The 18,687-nt window shown below is 46.1% G+C and overlaps 3 protein-coding genes across 5 annotated transcripts in view; 2 read left to right on the forward strand and 1 right to left on the reverse strand.

Moving 5' to 3' along the window:
- The window catches only part of LOC149436291 (galectin-1-like), a 391,735-nt gene that overhangs the window by 35,597 nt on the left and 337,451 nt on the right, over window positions 1-18,687 (forward strand). The window lies entirely within an intron of this gene.
- On the reverse strand, window positions 2,680-7,794 carry LOC149436293 (galectin-1-like). The gene is made up of 4 exons (XM_089661763.1): window positions 7,767-7,794; window positions 5,884-5,963; window positions 4,847-5,018; window positions 2,680-3,035 (listed from the first exon to the last, which is right to left on the reverse strand). The coding sequence occupies exons 1-4, from the start codon at window positions 7,776-7,778 to the stop codon at window positions 2,892-2,894; spliced, it is 408 nt and encodes a 135-aa protein (XP_089517889.1). The 5' UTR covers window positions 7,779-7,794; the 3' UTR covers window positions 2,680-2,891.
- LOC149436294 (galectin-1-like) lies at window positions 8,883-18,164 on the forward strand. The gene is made up of 4 exons (XM_089661745.1): window positions 8,883-8,894; window positions 12,472-12,551; window positions 14,495-14,666; window positions 17,857-18,164. Exons 1-4 carry the CDS (start codon window positions 8,883-8,885, stop codon window positions 17,998-18,000), a joined length of 408 nt encoding a protein of 135 aa, XP_089517871.1. The 3' UTR covers window positions 18,001-18,164.

Consider the following 18,687-nt stretch of genomic DNA (forward strand, 5'->3'; position numbering starts at 1 on the left):
TACATAAGGGGGGATATGATCTCCATGTATAATACATAAGGGGGATATGATCTCCATTTATAATACATAAGGGGGGATATGATCACATAATATGAGACATAAAAAATATAATAACAAAGATAAGTGACAGCAGAATAAAATCCAAGTGCTCCATCGAGTCTGTTTCCTTTTTTAAATGTATCCTTGTTTATTTATTTATTTGTTGGTAAGTATTTTGTCTGAGTCTAGATCTGTGTTTGCCCCAAGCAAATTGAAGGTAAATTGCATTGAAGTTGTCACAGACCTCTCATACCCAGATGTACAGATGTCCCAAGTTGTAGTGGAATGTATCTCCTGCAGGACGAGTATGACCGGCCATGAGGAGAGTTCTGGTGCTGAAGGGGTTAAGATCCATTTTCCATTTTGCTGATGACACCCAGATCTATCTCTCCACTCCCCCAGCTCACCCCCTCAATCTCCTCATGTATCACAAATCTACTGAGCGACAAATCAGCATGGATGTCACACCCCTACCGGAAACTCAATCTTTCAAAAACTGAGCTGTAATATTACCTCCCCCCCAATCCTCCACTCATGACTTTACCTTTAAGATCAACAGCACAACCATTGGTCCTTCCCCTCATGCCAGGGTGCTGGGCGTAGTCCTAGACTCTGACCTCTCCTTTGGGCACCACATCCACTCACTGGCTAAATCCTGCCTCCTCAACCTCCAGAACATTTCCAAAACCCGCCCCTTCCTGACCAATGACACCACAAAACAACTCATCCACGCCTTGGTTTTATCTCACCTCAATTACTGCAACTCCCTCCTCACTGGTCTACCATTACACAGGCTATCCCCCCTTCAGTCTATTATGAATGCTGCTGCTAGACTCATACACCTTACAAACCGATCAGCAACTGCTGCCCCTCTCTGCCAATCCCTTCACTGGCCTCCACCTCTCTCTGCCAATCCCTCCACTGGCCTCCACCTCTCTCTGCCAATCCCTTCACTGGCCTCCACTCAGTGTCCTCCACCCCTCTCTGCCAATCCCTCCACTGACCTCCGCTCAGTGTCCTCCACCCCTCTCTGCCAATCCCTCCACTGGCCTCCGCTCAGTGTCCTTCATCCCTCTCTGCCAATCCCTCCACTGGCTTTCATTCAGTGTCCTCCACCCCTCTCTGCCAATCCCTCCACTAACCTCCGCTCAGTGTCCTCCAGGGTGGATTTCCCTCCATGTACCAATTCAAGGGGTGGAGGCTAGAAGTGGTGCACAAATGGTTAACAGGAGTGACGGCAATATGACTCCCGGATCTTTCTCATCCTTTTGTGCCATCCGCTTAAGCACAGGTTTTAGGGTTTTGTTGAAAATGTTCAACCAGGCCATCCATCTGCAGATGATAGAATGAGGCGCTTAGCTGTTTAATCTGAAATGGTTTGCTCACATCATTGGGAAAACCTGTTCTAGTAAACTGCTGGCCTGAAGCTTTACCTCCATTTTACCAATTGGCATAATCCAGGATCACCAATATGTGCTGAAACTTTTAGTAAGATTTTTACCAATGGGCCTATTTAGATTTATTGTTAGATAAACTTTCAATTGATATGCGCCCCAAGAGGCTTAGAAAATGTGATCCTTGAGTGGTGTTCTGGTAGGTGGGACAAGATCTAAAGGATTTCTTTATTTCATTTTTGAAGCCCGGTTAATAGAACTGGTCAGTAATATGTGCCTCTGTTTTCAGTCCTGGTGTGCAGGCAGTAAGGAGATGATGTCCTGAAACCTTCAGCAACCAATGAGTGAGACATAATTAAGTGCTGTAACCTCTAGCAACCATTCAGTAAGTGGTAAGGATGCACAGTAACCTCTAGCAACCAATGGGTGATCAGCAATGATCTACAGTAACCTCTAACAACCAGTGAGTGGTAATATTGTGCAATAACCTCGATCAACCAATCACATGCTGTAACCACTAGCAACTAATCAGTGAGCTGTAGTGTACACCATACCCTTCAGCAATCAATGGGCTGCCTGATTTGCTTTCCAGGTTAGCTGCTATTGTATGGAATTGCAGGTGAAAAATGTTTGCCCCGGGTCCAATCAATATTAAGGATAGCGCTGCTGCTATAAATACAAATTTGCACCACTACCCTTTCTATGTGGCTGCTGCCACTGTTTGCTACTCTTCCTTTGTAGAGCCTACTACCCCAACACCAAGGCTAAAGCTGCCCCCGACCGTACTGGGGAACTGCTGTATTCACAGTCAGAATGAAAGGCTGCCCTGAACACATGGGGTGGAAGATGAAAGGCACAGGACAGGGTGAGCGGGAGGGCACACACACACACACACACACACACACACACACACACACACACACACACACACACACACACACACACACACACCAAACCAAAAGGGTGTGAAATCAGCCTTTGATTAAAATCTAGGGTTAAAGCTTGGGGGAGCCAGACATTTTTAAAACATTTCATATCAAAAAGTTAGTCTTACTGGAAAGACTAGAAATCAGCCTATGCATGTAGAAAATGCAGCATTAGCACCCTCTTACGGCGTGCCATTTGAATGTAATGCAGCAAACCTCCAGCAGGAGGGCGCTATACAGCAGGCAGGGATGCTATCCAGCACAGCAATAAACCTGAAGTCAGTTTAGAGCTGAATAAAATAAAGATTGATCAGACACAATAGAGCTCAATGGATTTTATTTGAAATGTGGATGACATTCATTTCTAGTACATGATCTGAGCAAAAACACAATGTGTCTACATGAGCAGCAAGCATGCAGATTGGAGGGAGGGGTGTTAGCAAACAGGAAAACCCTCTTCATCCACTCTGGCCATTTCACAGAGCCGGGATATGGACATGTGGGACAGGCAGCTCCTCCATTGATGGATTCTTCACTTCAGTGTGATGGACTTTAGCTGGAGGTCTGTCACAGCCAAGTAGGAGATCTCCTTTATGGTAAAGCGGACTGGAAATGTGAGAGGATTTCCTGTAGGTAGTTGTATGGTGATCTTGTCCAGCTCAAACAAGAAGGAAACCTGTAAGAAAAGGTGGCAAGTCAATGACTGCTGGCTGTACAGACAATACACAAATACATCAACTAAAACCTTTCCAGAAGATATGTGCATGTATTCTTTGTGTTGCAATTTTAGTGACAGTGTCCCCTAGAACAATGATTGGAGCCCTCAGGAGATCAATAGCTGTTAACCAGTTGAGTCCTGGTCTGCCAGCCACTCACCCACCCAGGGTTCCTTCAGCTTCGGCTGATTAACCTGCCATTTGATGGTGCCTGCTTATTTTGGGGGCCAGCTTCATGATACCAATTAACTTTTCACTGCCTGTAAGTGGCATTTTGACCACTGCTGTAAGTGAGGCATTCTTACTAGAGATGAGCAAATTATTCAAAAATTCGATTCGGCTGATTCGCCGAATTTATGGAATAAAATCGATTCGATACGAATTTATTCGCTGCAAATTTAACTTATAAAAAGGGTTTCTAGGCTTCAGAGAGCCTTTATATTCGTGCAGAACACTGTACCTTTAATTTAAATGCCCTTGGAGTCTGCTGGGGAAGAGAAATACTGTCAGTCAGTATGACATGCAGATGAGTGCCGTCGATAGAAGATAGAAGATGAGGATGAAGAAGTAGGATGAAAAGAAGAAGAATTCCAGTGCAGCAAAAAGTGTATCTGCAGAGAGCTCCGCTATTTCTGACAGTTCCTTCACATTTACAGCGGTTGAAACATTGTATCTGTTTCCGAATAAAAACATCTGTATCCTAAATGGAAACAAATAGATACAATGTTTCAACCGCTGTAAATGTGAAGGAACTGTCAGAGAACTGTCAGAAATAGCGGAGCTCTCTGCAGGGACACTTTTTGCCGGCTGTAGAAGGGATGAAAATCGGCCGATCGGGGAAAATTCGATTCACGCATCCGAAGTTTGCTAATATTCAGATTCGGTGCGAATCAAATTTTTCCCAATATTCGAAACAAATTCCACTTCGCCAGGTTCGATTCGCTCATCTCTAATTCTTACCACCAATGTAAGGGGAATTGTTCCCACTCACTACCAATGAATTGGATTTTAAAAAGGGGTTCCCCAAAGACCTAAAAATCTCATGGGTTCCTCTAGGGCAACAGGTTGAGAGGCTTCTGTAAGCCATATTTCTACAATGCATCTACACTACATGGCAGTGATTAGCATTGTGAAGGTGCTGTGACTCAACTGCACTGGGGCTCTGGCATTTGGACAGCAAATCCTAGGGGGCAGGGCTTAATATTTGATGTTAATAGCAAAGGAAAGGTTATGCCTCAGTTATCAATACTGAGATCTGCAGTTCATATGTCCTTGGATGAGGGTCCCATCTACCATGATGGGCAAATGAGAAGACCATTATTCTGGGCACACAAACAAGTCCCCATCCAGCCCCCCCACTACTCCCTAGATTGTGCCTTTACAGGGGACACTCCTTGTCAGATTACTGTAAAGGAAGAGGGAATGGGGATAATCTCACAAAGATCTAGTTTTCAATGACACATGCAAAATCCCTCATGTCACACCTTGTGTTGAAGTAAATTTGACAACCATTAATATGACTAACAGAAACCATTTGCTAGGCAGTATATCATAGATCACAATGGCAGCATGGCAGAATCCATTAGATCTTCCCATCTGGGATGTTGCCATCCTTCATGGAAGGAGCTGAAGGGGCAAGCATCAGAGTCTACATATCCTTGACATAAGGCATCACTGGTTGCCTACTGCATCTTTCAGAGAAGGATATGGTGTCCAATGATGCCACTTTGCCCATCCAACATTTGTCCTGCCCCTCCCAGTGTAGACGTACCATGGTGTCTGATCCCTTCTGGAAGGGGAAGAAACTCTCCCTCCGCTCTTCTCCCCAGACATTGTTCTCCCTTGAGTTCATGGCTATGAAGTACTTGTCTCCTTCATAGAGGAATCGAGGATTAAAGTGTAGCACAAGATTCCTCTCATTTTTGCCCAAGTTTATGACAAACCTAGAAAGACAGAAAGCCATTATTCTGCTCAGCTGATCTTGTTGGATGTAGTGCTAGAGTCATTGACCAGTGGTACTCCCATGGGTTTCAGAGGTACTACTGCCACCCAATTCATAAATTATATCAGCTAATACATGGTGTCCTGGTAATACATCACTGTACGAAAAGCAGACCTGTAGCCTGGATATAGACATCTGGTTGTCTACATATTCTTAACAAGCGATAAGCTTTGAGACAGTCCCTCACTGACATTTGTAGTTGAAGCCACTGTGAAACAATTCATCCTGAAAATTTGCAAGAGAAATAGTGAAGTCATTCATGTCTGGTCGAGTCACTGCTGTAGAAGGGAGGTTGAATTTTGCTAAGGAGTCACCATTAGAAGGGGGAGCTGAACTATCCAGTTAAAGCCAAGAAGGTGAGCTGAGGAGTCCCTGCTAGGAGATGGAAGAGCCAAGAAGTCACTACTTTGACTTTTCACTCCATGTTGCTATGCCAGGGGTGTTGGACCTCCAAGTATGTGGTAGGGATGAAGTGCTTTCTATTAATTTTGAGGATAAATTCCTCCATAGTGCCTGCAGCTATAATGTTTATTGGGGTCAGGGAGAAAAGGTAACAATGCATGTTATTTCATATGATACAATTTTGTCACAATGTAGAAGCCCAAATGACTGAGCTAAAATTTGTTCTGAGTCAATCTGTCAGGTATCTGAGACCACACATGCCAAAATCCTAGTGGGTGATGGGGAAGGGGGGGGGGGGGGTTGGATCAGTAGGATGTTCTGTACACAGAGCACACTTTCCTACATTAATCTTCTGGCAAATTATACAGAGATAATGGGTAGCTGAGGAAAGAAATAAGACGTACTCTTCACAGTCCTCCGGAATGAAGCCCTTCACCTCCACGGAGTGACCAGGTTTGAGGCCGAGGTTATTAACGGTAACAATCTGTATGGGAGAAAGGAGAGCATTATTACACCCCGTATAATAGAGGGGGGGGGGAATTATCACACAGATTATAGACAGAAGAGACATCTGTTGGTTGCAGTTACTGTACTCAAACTTGGTTTTGTGGGTTGCAGCACTTTGTTGGATCTTGTGTGGTTGAGTGGATTACGATCAGACATCCCCAGCAGATCACAAATGTCTAATGACAGAATACATTCTTATAATGTTCATGTCATCTGACCTTTATACAAGTTGGAGTCCTATCTACAGACAACCAGACAGTGACAATTACTGACTGACAAGGCCCACCCAGCATTCATGTTTGGTAATAATCATGTACTTGGTGTGTACAGTATGAATAGAATTCTGCTTAGTATGTCAGTTTGCCATGTGTACATCAAATGTCTGATTGGTCTGGAGTATCTCCCCTACCCCCTTCCCACCCCCAGCTTCCATCCTGCATAGAAACAATTATCTGGCACAATGGATGAACATGTCACATCTGAAAATATAACCATTTATAAAACTGCACAGAAAAAAAGTTAATATAATCACATATACAGAATGATAGAAGGGATGCATGGAACAAAGGAGTCATCAAGAGTCAATGAAGGGAGTGTTAGAGCCATACCAGTATATACCCAATACTAAGGCTGGCCATACATTATACAATTATATGTTTTTTGGTAAATCTAAACCAAAAATCTCCAGATAATAGGACAAACCTAAACACTTTCAGTTGTATCCAATTAGGCAGGCACTTGCACTACACAGTTGAAGGTAAATCTAAAGGAAATTGGGCAGAAAATCGGAAGATAATTGTATAATGTATGGCCAGCCTTAGAATACCCAGGAAGGCAGACCCAGCTCTGCGAGGTCAGCAAAATGCATTTGTCACACCCTAAATAGGCAACACACACACACTAAACATTACCTACATCAATCTATACCCATCACCACCCAAACCCAGCAACTAAATGCCCCCCTGACATATCAATGGCCTCCTCCAGCAACAACATACCAACCAATGCCAACATCTAGCAACCTTACACCCACAATCCTCAGCCCACAACACCATAACAGGTGCAGACTAGCAACTCATTGGGCCCCCAAGCAACAGAGGATCATAGGGCCCTTGTGTCCTTGCCCAAACTCAAAAAAAGCCTATGGAAAAAAAAAAAAAAAAAAAAAAAAAAAAAAAAAAAAAAAGTGTACCAGGGGCATCTCATGGGGCCCCCTACTGACCGCAGGCAGTGCTAGAGTTTCCAAATGGTCAGTCTGCCCCTGCATTACACCCACCACCAACCTCAGCCCACAACACTACACCACCAACCCGCACCACTACACCCACCACCACCAACCCGCACCACTATACTACCAACCTCAACACTACACCCATCACCATACCAACCACAACCCACAAAACCATCCTCAACACTGCACCAACCATCCCCCACAGAAGCCATTTGCTCAGCTCTTGCAGCTTCCACCAGTGCTCATACATATACCTCCACCACCAACATCAAACCAGCCCGACACCAACTTGTCTCCACACCAAGCAAACCAATACTCACCACTACCCACCACACTACACCCACCATCCCCCACAGAAGCCATTCGCTTAGCTCTTGCAGCTTCCACCAGTGCTCATACATATACCTCCACCACCCACATCAAACCAGCCCAACACCAACTTGTGTCCACACCAAGCAAACCAATACGCACCATTACCCGCCACACCCACCATCCCCCACAGAAGCCATTTGCTCAGCTCTTGCAGCTTCCACCAGTGCTCATACTCACATTATCTGCCATCCTGCTTCCTTATCAGAGACACTTGTGATCAGCTGCTCTTCTACTTCTTCTTATATAGGAGGTCTGCTGAGGGTGGAGCCAGTCAGGAGGGAGGGATCACTCCGCCCACTGCTCCCTGGACTGACAATTGTTCCAGAACCGCTCATTACAGAGAATGAATGAAATGTGGATCCGCTGTGACTGAGCATGGGTCGTCCATCGTCACTCTGCTGGGATGTCACCACTCACCACAAACAGCAAGGGGGCAAAAGAGGACTATCCTCAAAGTCATTTCTACACCACAAAGGGGGAGATTTCCTAACACTGGAGGGTGCAAAATCTGCTGCAGCTGTGCATGGGAGCCAATCAGCTTCTACCTTCAGCTGCTTCAATGAAGCTTTGACAGGGAAACCTGGAAGCTGATTGGTTTCTATGCAGAGCTGCACCAGACTTTGGACTCTTTTTCACACTTATCCGTTTTTTCTTCTGTTTTTGCATTAGAAAAGTAGAAGAAAAATGTGTGACCGTGAATTCCTATGGAACTCTTCACACCAATCCATTGCAGGTCCACTGCATTTAATACAATCCTGCTTGCTGCATTTTTTGGTGTGCTAAAAAAAAGCATACCAAAAAGGCACCTCTCCACTGAAATACATTGAAAATTTGTCAAAAACGCACCCAATTTGCATTTTTGGGTCATGTCCTGTGTAAAACACCACAAATGCAGTAAAAATGCTGAATTGTGTTTTTAGCACAGTTTGCTTTGGATAAGTGTGAAAGTAGTCTTATGAAATCATCCCCAAAATTACAATTTACATTACCTGATACACATTACATTACATGAGACACATTACATGAGACACGTGACATCACGCAAGACACGTGATGTCACATGAGACACAAAAGAAAAGAAGCCACTTACTGCTGACTGACTCACTACCTCTGCTGGAGGTCTATTCCAAGCATCAACTACCCTTTCAGGAAAATATGACTTTCTAAGATGAGTTGGGAACTTTCCTCCAGTCAGTTGGAGACACGCCCAGACTAGCCATAGGGCTCACCGGGCATTGGCCTGGTGGGCCGCGGCTGCTGGGCTTAAGAAGAACGGCCTGTTGATGACCAGCCATGCAGCAGGAGGTAAGCGGACCACGGACGCCGCTCACTTCCAGCTGAGTGGCTATGCCCAATGCAGGGCAGACAGGAGGAGCGGCAGTGACAACTTCAGTGAAGAGTAGGAGGCGCCGCCGAGGACAAACAGACACTTCCTTAGTCTGCCACTGCATATATAACCAACCTCAAGGGTCAACGGCGGCCTCTCTCCTTCACTGGTGGGCACACTGTGACAGGTGTGTAGCAGCGGTGGATTGGGCTGTCTCTTGGTTGGTTGAGCTGTCTCTTTGATGGACGGGCTGCCTCTTTGCTGGTTGAGCTGTCTGTGTGCAGGTTGAGCTGTCTCTTTGCTGGTTGAGCTGTCTGTGTGCTGGTTGAGCTGTCTCTTTGCTGGACGGCTGTCTCTTTGATGGACGGGCTGCCTCTTTGCTGGTTGAGCTGTCTGTGTGCAGGTTGAGCTGTCTCTTTGCTGGTTGAGCTGTCTGTGTGCTGGTTGAGCTGTCTCTTTGCTGGATGGGCTGTGTCATTGCTGGTTGAACTGTCTCTTTGCTGGACACATATACAGTATATATATATATATATATATATATATAAACACACACACCAATCAGACAAAACATTAGGACTACTGACAGGCTAAGTGAATAATTTGTCACACACCTCTCATAGCCAGGTGCACAGATGTCCCAAGTTACTCATGTAGTGGAAAGTATCTTCCTGCAGGATGAGTGTGACCGGCCATGATGAGAGTTCTGGTGGTGAAGGAGTTAAGAAAAAAAGTCCACTATGGGGCGCCTGGCCGTGCCGTGCCCCACCATACTAGGATCAGTAATGACAATTCCTGGGATGTCATGCGTCTCATGTGATGTATTGGAGGTCCTGGGTCCTCTACATGGATCTTTAGTTGGACCTCATTTAGAATACTGTGTCCAGTTCTGGAGATCTCACTTCCATGAAGATATTGATGAGATAGAACGAGTCCAGAGATGGGGAACACAAATGGTGAAAGGTCTGAGGGATCAAACATATCAGGAGAGACTGCAGGAACTTCATATGAACAGTCTGGAGGAAAGAAGGGAAAGGATGGACATGACCAAAACCTTTCAATACATCAAGAGGGGGAATAAGGTTCTGGAGGGCAGGATGTTCAGTATGAAGCCAAAATGAAGAACACGGGACATGACCTCCAACTGACTGGAGGAAAGTTCCCAACTCATCTTAGAAAGTCATATTTTCCTGAAAGGGTAGTTGATGGTTGGAATAGACCTCCAGCAGAGGTAGTGAGTCAGTCAGCAGTAAGTGGCTTCAAACATGCTTGGAGGAAACAACAAGGATACATTTAAAAAAGGATGCAGACTTGATGGACCACTTGGACTTTTTTCTGCTGTCACTTATCTATGTTTTATATTTTTATGACTCATATTATGTCATGCATCTCATGTAATGTCAGGGGTCTAATATGCTCTCCAGGGGCGGATTGACCATTTGGAAACTCGGGCAGTGCCCGAGGGCCTGGGGTCAGTAGGGGGCCCCATGAGATGCCCCTGGTACTTTTTTCATAGGCTTTTTTGAGTTTGGGCAAGGACACAGGGGCCCCATGATCCCCTATTGCCTGGGGGCCCTATGAGTTGTCAGTCCATTCCTGATGATGTCATATGATGTAATGTGTATCAGGTAATGTAAATTGTTACTTTGCGGTTGAATTCCTAAACCTGGAGAGTCCAGAATCTGGTGCAGCTCTGCATAGAAACCAATCAGCTTCCAGGTTTCCCTGTCAAAGCTTCATTGAAGCAGCTGAAGGTAGAAGCTGATTGGCTCCCATGCACAGCTGCAGCAGATTTTGCACCCTCCAGTGTTAGGAAATCTCCCCCTTTGTGGTGTAGAAATGACTTTGAGGATAGTCCTCTTTTGCCCCCTTGCTGTTTGTGGTGAGTGGTGACATCCCAGCAGAGTGACGATGGACGACCCATGCTCAGTCACAGCGGATCCACATTTCATTCATTCTCTGTAATGAGCGGTTCTGGAACAATTGTCAGTCCAGGGAGCAGTGGGCGGAGTGATCCCTCCCTCCTGACTGGCTCCACCCTCAGCAGACCTCCTATATAAGAAGAAGTAGAAGAGCAGCTGATCACAAGTGTTTCAGATAAGGAAGCAGGATGATATATAATGTGAGTATGAGCACTGGTGGAAGCTGCAAGAGCTGAGTGAATGGTTTCTGTGGGGGATGGTGGGTGTAGTGTGGTGGGTATTGGTGTTGACACAAGTTGGTGGCGGGCTGGTTTGATGTGGGTGGTGGAGATATATGTATGAGCACTGGTGGAAGCTGCAAGAGCTGAGCAAATGGCTTTTGTAGGTAGTGGTAGGTGTAGTGTGGCTGGGCGTGGGCCCTGCTGGTTGGGGTGGTGTGGCTGGGCGTGGGCCCTGCTGGTTGGGGTGGTGTGGCTGGGCGTGGGCCCTGCTGGTTGGGGTGGTGTGGCTGGGCGTGGGCCCTGCTGGTTGGGGTGGTGTGGCTGGGCGTGGGCCCTGCTGGTTGGGGTGGTGTGGCTGGGCGTGGGCCCTGCTGGTTGGGGTGGTTGTGTGGTTAGGGGTTGCTATTGTACTTCTAGGTGTTGGCAGTGGAAGGAACAGGGTTGCTGGGTATTAGCAGTAAATGGTTGATGGATATGGGCAGTTTTTGGTGTTATGTTGATGGCTGAGGGTGTTGGTTGGTAGTGGGTTGTTGGGTGTTGGCACTGGAGAGTGCAGTGTTGCTGGGTGTAGGTTTAGTTTTTGCACTTTTAGTTCCTTTTGATATCCTGACAGAGCTCTTCTCCACTCATCATTTCTGTGCCTCCTGCGTGTGGGTTTTTTTTTTCTTAAAAATTTGATATGTGTGTTTTATAAATATTATGGTTCTAGTCTAAGATGTGACATGTGCATCCCCTCTGGGTTCTTCCATTGTGCCAGATCATTGCCTTTCTATGCCACATGAAAGCTGGAGGCAGGGGTGGACTGACCATTTGAACACTTGGGCACTGCCTGAGGGCCCAGGGTCAGTAGGGGGCCCCATGAGATTCCTGTGGTACCTTTTTTTCATTGGCTTTTTTCATAGACTTTTTTTGGGTGTGGGTGAAGACATGGGGGGGGGGTGGCCTATAATCCCTTATTGCCTGGAAGCCCCATGAGTTGTCAGTCTGCCTGTGGTTGGAGGTATGGGGTGGTCTCCAGACAGATCAGATATTTGATGTACACCTACCAAACTAACATGCTGACCAGAATTCAATTCATACTGTACACACCAAATGCATTACTAAACATGAATGCTGGGCAGGCCTTGTGCCGGTCAGTAATTGGCACCATCCGGCTGTCTATAGCTAGGACTATAACTTGTATAAAGGTCTGGGCAGCCGGCATACATCTTCTGTTAGACATTTGTGTTCTGCTGGGGTTGTCTGATTCCTCCACTGTCCCACACAAGGATCTGAGAATGCTACGAACCACCAAACCCTAAATTTATCTTGAGTAGAGTAACTGCAGCCATGCTAGGTCTCGTCTTTATACAGGGTGTAATACATAACCCCCCCTCTATTATAGGCTGTAATAGTTTTTCCTTTCTCTCATACAGAAATTTTTCTTTTGTACTATCTGCCTCAAACCTGGTCACTCGGTGGAGGTGGAGGGCTTCATTCCGTTGGACTGTAAAGAGTAAGTCATGTTTCTCGCCTCAGCTACTTATTGTACAATGTTTGCTCTCTGTATAATACAATTTCCCAACAGTTGAGACGTGTGCTCTGTGTACAATACATCCTACTGACCCCTCACTGGTCATTTTGGTCTGCGTGGTCCCTCTAACATGACATCAGGTGGTTCTGCTGAGAGCAAACTAAGATCAAATATTTGGATAAAACTTGGCAGAATGCATGTCAGTTGTCGTATTTCATGACTGCTTTTAAATCTGTCTTTTCTCTCCTCCTGGACCCCATTAACATGTGTAGATGCAGGCACAATGGAGAAATTCATCCGTGGCACCTCATCACAATCACATACCTAGTTGGGGTTCCAAACATCCCTGGAATGGCAACAGGGAGTGATTGGGCACCAAGTAGTACTGACTTCTCGGCTCCTATCACCCAGCAGTAGCTCACCTTCCCAGATTTAACTTGTTCAGCCCCCCTCCTAGTAGTGACTCCTTATCCCAGTTCCCCCTTCTCCCTTCCACAGCAGTGATTTGCAAGTCTCGGCAGCAGCCCAGCTCACTTTTGCTCTCTGGGACACGATTTGAAACCACAGCTCACCCTGTGTCGGAGATCGGCGCGGCGCTGGTCCTGGTGCAGGTGCAGTGCGCCGTCCTGTGCAGGGACGCGGGCACTAGGTCCTGGCCGGCCACGGCATTCGAGTCCCGCACATGCGCAGTAGAGGCCGCGGGCGCGCGCTTGGCACCAATGACAGCGCAGGGCGGGATATTTAAATGGCCCTGAGCTGTCATTCAGTGCCTTCTGGTCTTTCCTTGTATCCTGTATCTGCGAACCTGTGCTAAGCAAGTTATTGACCCGGATTGTACCTGACCTTGTTGCCTTCTCCTGCCCAGACCCTTGCTTTGCCTGACCTCTCTCCTGAATGCCCCCGTTTAGATCTGACCTTCCGTTGCTGACCTGGCGTGTGACCCGACTACTCTCTGCCCGCTGCTTTGTACCGTTCCGTCCCCTCAGTTACCGACCCGGCCTGTTTGACCTTGCACTTGCTCAGCCATCCATCCCAACGGGATCACCCGACCTCCTCATATCAGGCTCTTCCCTGTGGGAGCCCCTGGCGAATACTGCTACCACTGACAGGTGTACTCAGTAGCCACGACCTGGTCTCAGGGTACTTCAAGTCCATCCCCACCATCAGGGGCCCTGGTGAACACGTACCCTGGGGCTTAGATTCGGTGCACTGGGGACGTCTGACCAGTGGAGTGCTAGTGGTACCGCCAGGCGGTCCCTTACACCCTGTTCCTTCTCCCAGCAGCAGCCCACCTCCCCCTGCTCCCTTTCCCATATGTTGCTTAGGTCACTCTGCTTCCTTAACAAACCGTGACTCTGCATCTCAGATCACCCTTCTCCCTCACTACTAGAATAGGAGAGCTGGGACCAGACTTAAATGACTTCAGTGTTTCTCTGGTGAGATTTCAGGATGAATTGTTCCACAGTGGCGGCTGCAACTTCAAATCCCAGTGAGGGATTTTTAAATCTTTCTGTCCACTATTTAGGAATATGTAAATAACTGCATGTCCTTATCCAGGCTACAGGTTCATGGCAGGTATTTGGATATGTATTCCCATATCCCCCCCCCCCCCCCCCCCCGAAAATCCAAAAATATTAGCGGATATAATTTATATATAAGTTTGTAATATGAATGATAAAGGTGGCAGAAGTACCTATGAAACCCTTGAGCACCACTGGTGAATGGCTCCTATATCTAGCCTTGAGCACCACTGGTGAATGGCTCCTATATCTAGCCTTGAGCACCACTGGTGAATGACTCCTTCTATATCTAGCCTTGAGCACCACTGGTGAATGACTCCTTCTATATCTAGCCTTGAGCACCATTGGTGAATGACTCCTTCTATATCTAGCACAATCACCTGAGCAGAATAATTGTTGTTCTAGGTTTGTCATAAACTTGGGAACATATGAGAAGAATTTAGCTCTTCACTTTAACCCTCGATTTGACAGCTATGAAGACAAGAAGGTGATACTCTTGAACTCTATGAAGGATGATGTCTGGGGACAAGATCTGAGGGAAACCTTTTTCCCTTTCCAGGCGGGGTCAGACACCACGGTATGTGTGAGGAAAGAAGAAACAGAGGGCGCACAGGCCGAGAGCATTACCATAAAAAATGTTTAATAAAAAATAAAGTAGGTGTTGTACTCACAAATGACAATATAGTCAAGGCACATCATAAAGAACAGCTGGGTCAGCACCGCGCTGAGTAACAGTCTGCAATAGGGAGTGTACACATCCAAAAGGCTGACGCGTTTTGAGGACTCGCCTCTTCCTCAGAGCCAACTGACCAAATGTCTGCTCCCTCTTTTATATGCTCACTACTAGTTAAACCAAAGGTCACATGGGCCATCCTGGACACTCCCCTGTGCAGGGGCAGGAGTCACAGGGGCAATTGACAGTGTAAGTAAACACGAAAGGTCTATACAAATATATATGTGTATAAATAAAACCATTGAAAATAGTGACAATCATAAAATCATATGAACCATAAGAAGTGTGCACAGTGAAAAATAAATAAATGGAAAGTTACACATATATAAAATAAAAAAATAAAAATCCTAACCATGGTATGTGTATGCTGGGAGGGGCAGGACAAATGCTAGATGGGTCAAAGTGTCATCACTGTTCATATTGGACACATAATATTTATCTCTGAAAGATACAGTAGGCAGCCAGTGATGGCTTGGGTCAAAGGTATATAGGTTTTATGATGGTCCCCCCTCAACTCCTTCCATTTAAGGATGAGAACCTCCCACATAGGAAGATCCAATGTAGAGGGAATGAGGATTGGGACATCCCTAATGACATGTCACTATAGCGGTTCAGTCTTGGGAGTAATGGGGGGGCTGGCTGGGAACTGAAGCTCATCAGCATAATCTACAACTGTTATGGAGGGACCATTATGGGTGCTGTGGGCTTAATGGGGAATGGCTAGAGATGATGGTGTATTGAGATGTAACCAAGGGAATCCCAATGTGAGATTGGGGGGGAGGGGGTACAGAAAATGGATATTACTGTGGATTAATTCTGTTGATTTAAATCTCTGGGGGCAGAATTCCTCAAACAAAAAGTGACCAGGCTTAATTCTATATGGGGTAGAACAAGAAATCGCTGACCTAGAATAATCCTTTATTTAACCAAGTTGGTCATAATAGATGGGACCCCTGTCACGGACATGTATGAATGGGACTGGGTCTTAGTGAAAACGTGGGAGATGAAAATCCCTCTCCATCAGGGTGCTTCTTCCAAGCCGTGATAATGAAAAAAAGTGAAGGCTGTGCACTCACCAGATGCAGTCTAACTGTGCATTTAGAGACAAATTTCTCTACTGGATCTGCTGATGATTCCTAAAGATTTGGATCGGGTGTGGTCAGGTATTCCTCACCCTGTTTAATACTGCTGGTAATCCTTGGTCTCTTAACTGGCTCTCAAGAAATGCCCGCAGCGATAAAAGAAGAAAAGAATTAGCGAAGGGCAGGCATGACTAGGCCCAGAGTGGGAAGGAAGACGTGTGAGGGTTAATGATTGTTTAGAGTTGGTAAAGGATAGCTGGGGGATCTGGTTGGTAGAGGAGAGTGTAGGTGGGGTCTCCTGCACTTTAGGGTGGGGTGTTCTGGGGAGGGGCATCAGTTGGGAGCTGGATGTGGGAGAGAGCTTCCCTCCCGCCCGCCCTGTTTGGTGAATGCTGTGTTCCTCCCGGGGGTTAATTTGGTTCCTGGGCGGTGGTTGGTCTTTGGAGGCGGTTCTTATCTTGGAGGTACAAAATGGTGTGGGACCCATCGTTGGTATGGTGTGCCCGGGAACATTCCCAGTTAACCGAGGTTTAACTGGAAGGTGGTGGTGCTGCACTGCGGACGGTATGGTTGTCTCCGAGCTGGTTGGTTGCGGCTGGAGGCCTAGTGGAATATGGTTGTCCGCAGGTGCATTTCGGATCGTTTTGGGGGTGCCTTCAAAGACCAACGACAACTCTTTGTTTTCTGTTATAAGGAATGGTTGATGTGTTTAAACTGGATTTGTTAATAAAAGGCCGTGCTGGACATTTTACTCCAAAATTGGTGTTGTGTTTTCTGTAAGAATAGTAAGTAAAGGGGATTGGTATGGAAGGGTAAAGGGTAACGGTGGTGTAGTGGGGTCTGGATGAACCTATCTCGGGTGCACTAGTCATGAGGTGGATGTAAAGATGGCCGCCGGGACCTCCGTGGTGCTGGCGGTGTGACATCACGACGCTGTAGCGCCTTCCCTGATGTTTCGTGCTAATCGCACACTTCCCAGCTTACCCCCCTTTGATGTGCAATTAGCACAAAACGCATCAGGGAAGGAGCTACAGTGTCGTGACATCACACCGCCGGCACCACGGAGGTCCTGGCGGCCATCTTTACATCCACCTCATGAGAGCCAGTTAAAGGAGAGACCAAGGATTACCAGCAGTATTAAGCAGGGTGAGGAATACCAGACCAGATCCAAATCTTTAGCAATCAGCGGATCTAGTAGAGAAATTTGTCTCTAAATGCGCAGTTACACTGCATCTGGTGAGTGCACAGCCTTCACTTTTTCTTTTTTTTCTTTTTTCATTATCACAGCTTGGAAGAAGCAATCTGGAGAGGGATTTTCATCTTCCACGTTTTCACTAAGACTGCCATTTTGCACTGCGTGTCACTTTGTCAGTGATGGAATACATGTGATCACATTAGTCATTTGATATATGCTCACCATATATTGGCATCAACTATATTGGCACTGTGGGTATTAGACACTTTGTAATATTGTTTATAACTATTTGCATTTAGCGCCGCATCTATTATACTGAGTTTTGCCAGGTTATTTGGCATCCTTTTTGATGCTGTGGCTGCTTCTTTGCTTTTAGCACTCACTATGTTTATTAGAATCTGATTCCCATTGTTATAAAAACATCAAATGTTGTTCCGTGGTTTCACCATAAAATGCCAGAGCCTCAGTCCTGAAGTTCTCACCTTCCATGTGTAGTGTCTACACAACATATCTGGCATGGCATACAGCAGCCTTTCCCAACCTTTTGCCCCAGAGGATCCCTTAAACTTTAGGTTTTGAATAACCCTTTTAAAACCAATTCATTGGTAGTCAATGAAGAAAATGCCCTTTATACTTTGGTCTACATATTTCATGGAAAGATTTTTGTTGAAATGAATGGCTTGGTGGTCTCTCCAGCCAACACTCATTGACTTTTTGTAATCCAGCAAGCTGACACTGCCATCTTTTTTTCTTACAGGTCTCCTTCAAGTTTGAGCTAGACAAGATCACCATACAATTGCCTACAGGAAATCCTTTCACATTTCCAGTCCGCCTTCCCATAGAGGTGATCTCCTACTTGGCCATGATAGGTCTCCAGCTCAAGTCAATCACACTAAAATGATGAATGCTGCAATAGAGGAGCCCCCTGTCCCTCGTGTCCATATCCAGGCTGTGAAATGGCCATAATGGATGAAGGGGAATAACATTCCTTAATCCTGTCTTGTACCCCCTTCCTTCAATCTGCATCCTTGCTTCTTATGTAGACACCATTGTGCTTTGCTCAGATCATTTTACTAGAAATGAATGTTATCCACATTTCAAATAAAATCCAATTAGCTCTATTGTGTCTGATCAATCATCTTATTTAGTGCTAAACTGTCTTTGGATTGATTTCTGAAGTTGAAAGCAAATCTCTGCTGCTGCATAGCGCCCTCCTGCTGGAGCCTTTGTTGCCTTACCCTTTAAAAGGCAGGCAGTACCCAACAGAGGGTGTGAATGACATTTTCTGCCTGCATGGTCTGACTTCCTGTAAAACTATTTATTTCTTTTTGATGTAACTTTTCTGGCTCTAGACTGAAAGCTGTATACAGAGTGTTTGGTGGGTTGACTGGTTAGAGTGTTTGGTCTACTGCATGGTGAGAAATGCAGTTTCAGAAGGTCCAAACTATGTAGATCAAATGCAAGAAAAGCAGCTGTAGTGGATTTGCCCAGTATAGGCAGTGGTGGGGTATGGGCAGTAGTTGCGGCAGTGAATGTGGTACTACCCCAGTGTTGGCAGGAGCAGTGCTAGGGGTACTCGTAAAAACGT

Source organism: Staurois parvus, unplaced genomic scaffold (assembly GCF_062004578.1).
Source record: "Staurois parvus isolate SC_StPar_1 unplaced genomic scaffold, SC_StPar_1.0 ptg001381l, whole genome shotgun sequence".
In the NCBI taxonomy this organism is placed as follows: Eukaryota; Metazoa; Chordata; class Amphibia; order Anura; family Ranidae; genus Staurois; species Staurois parvus.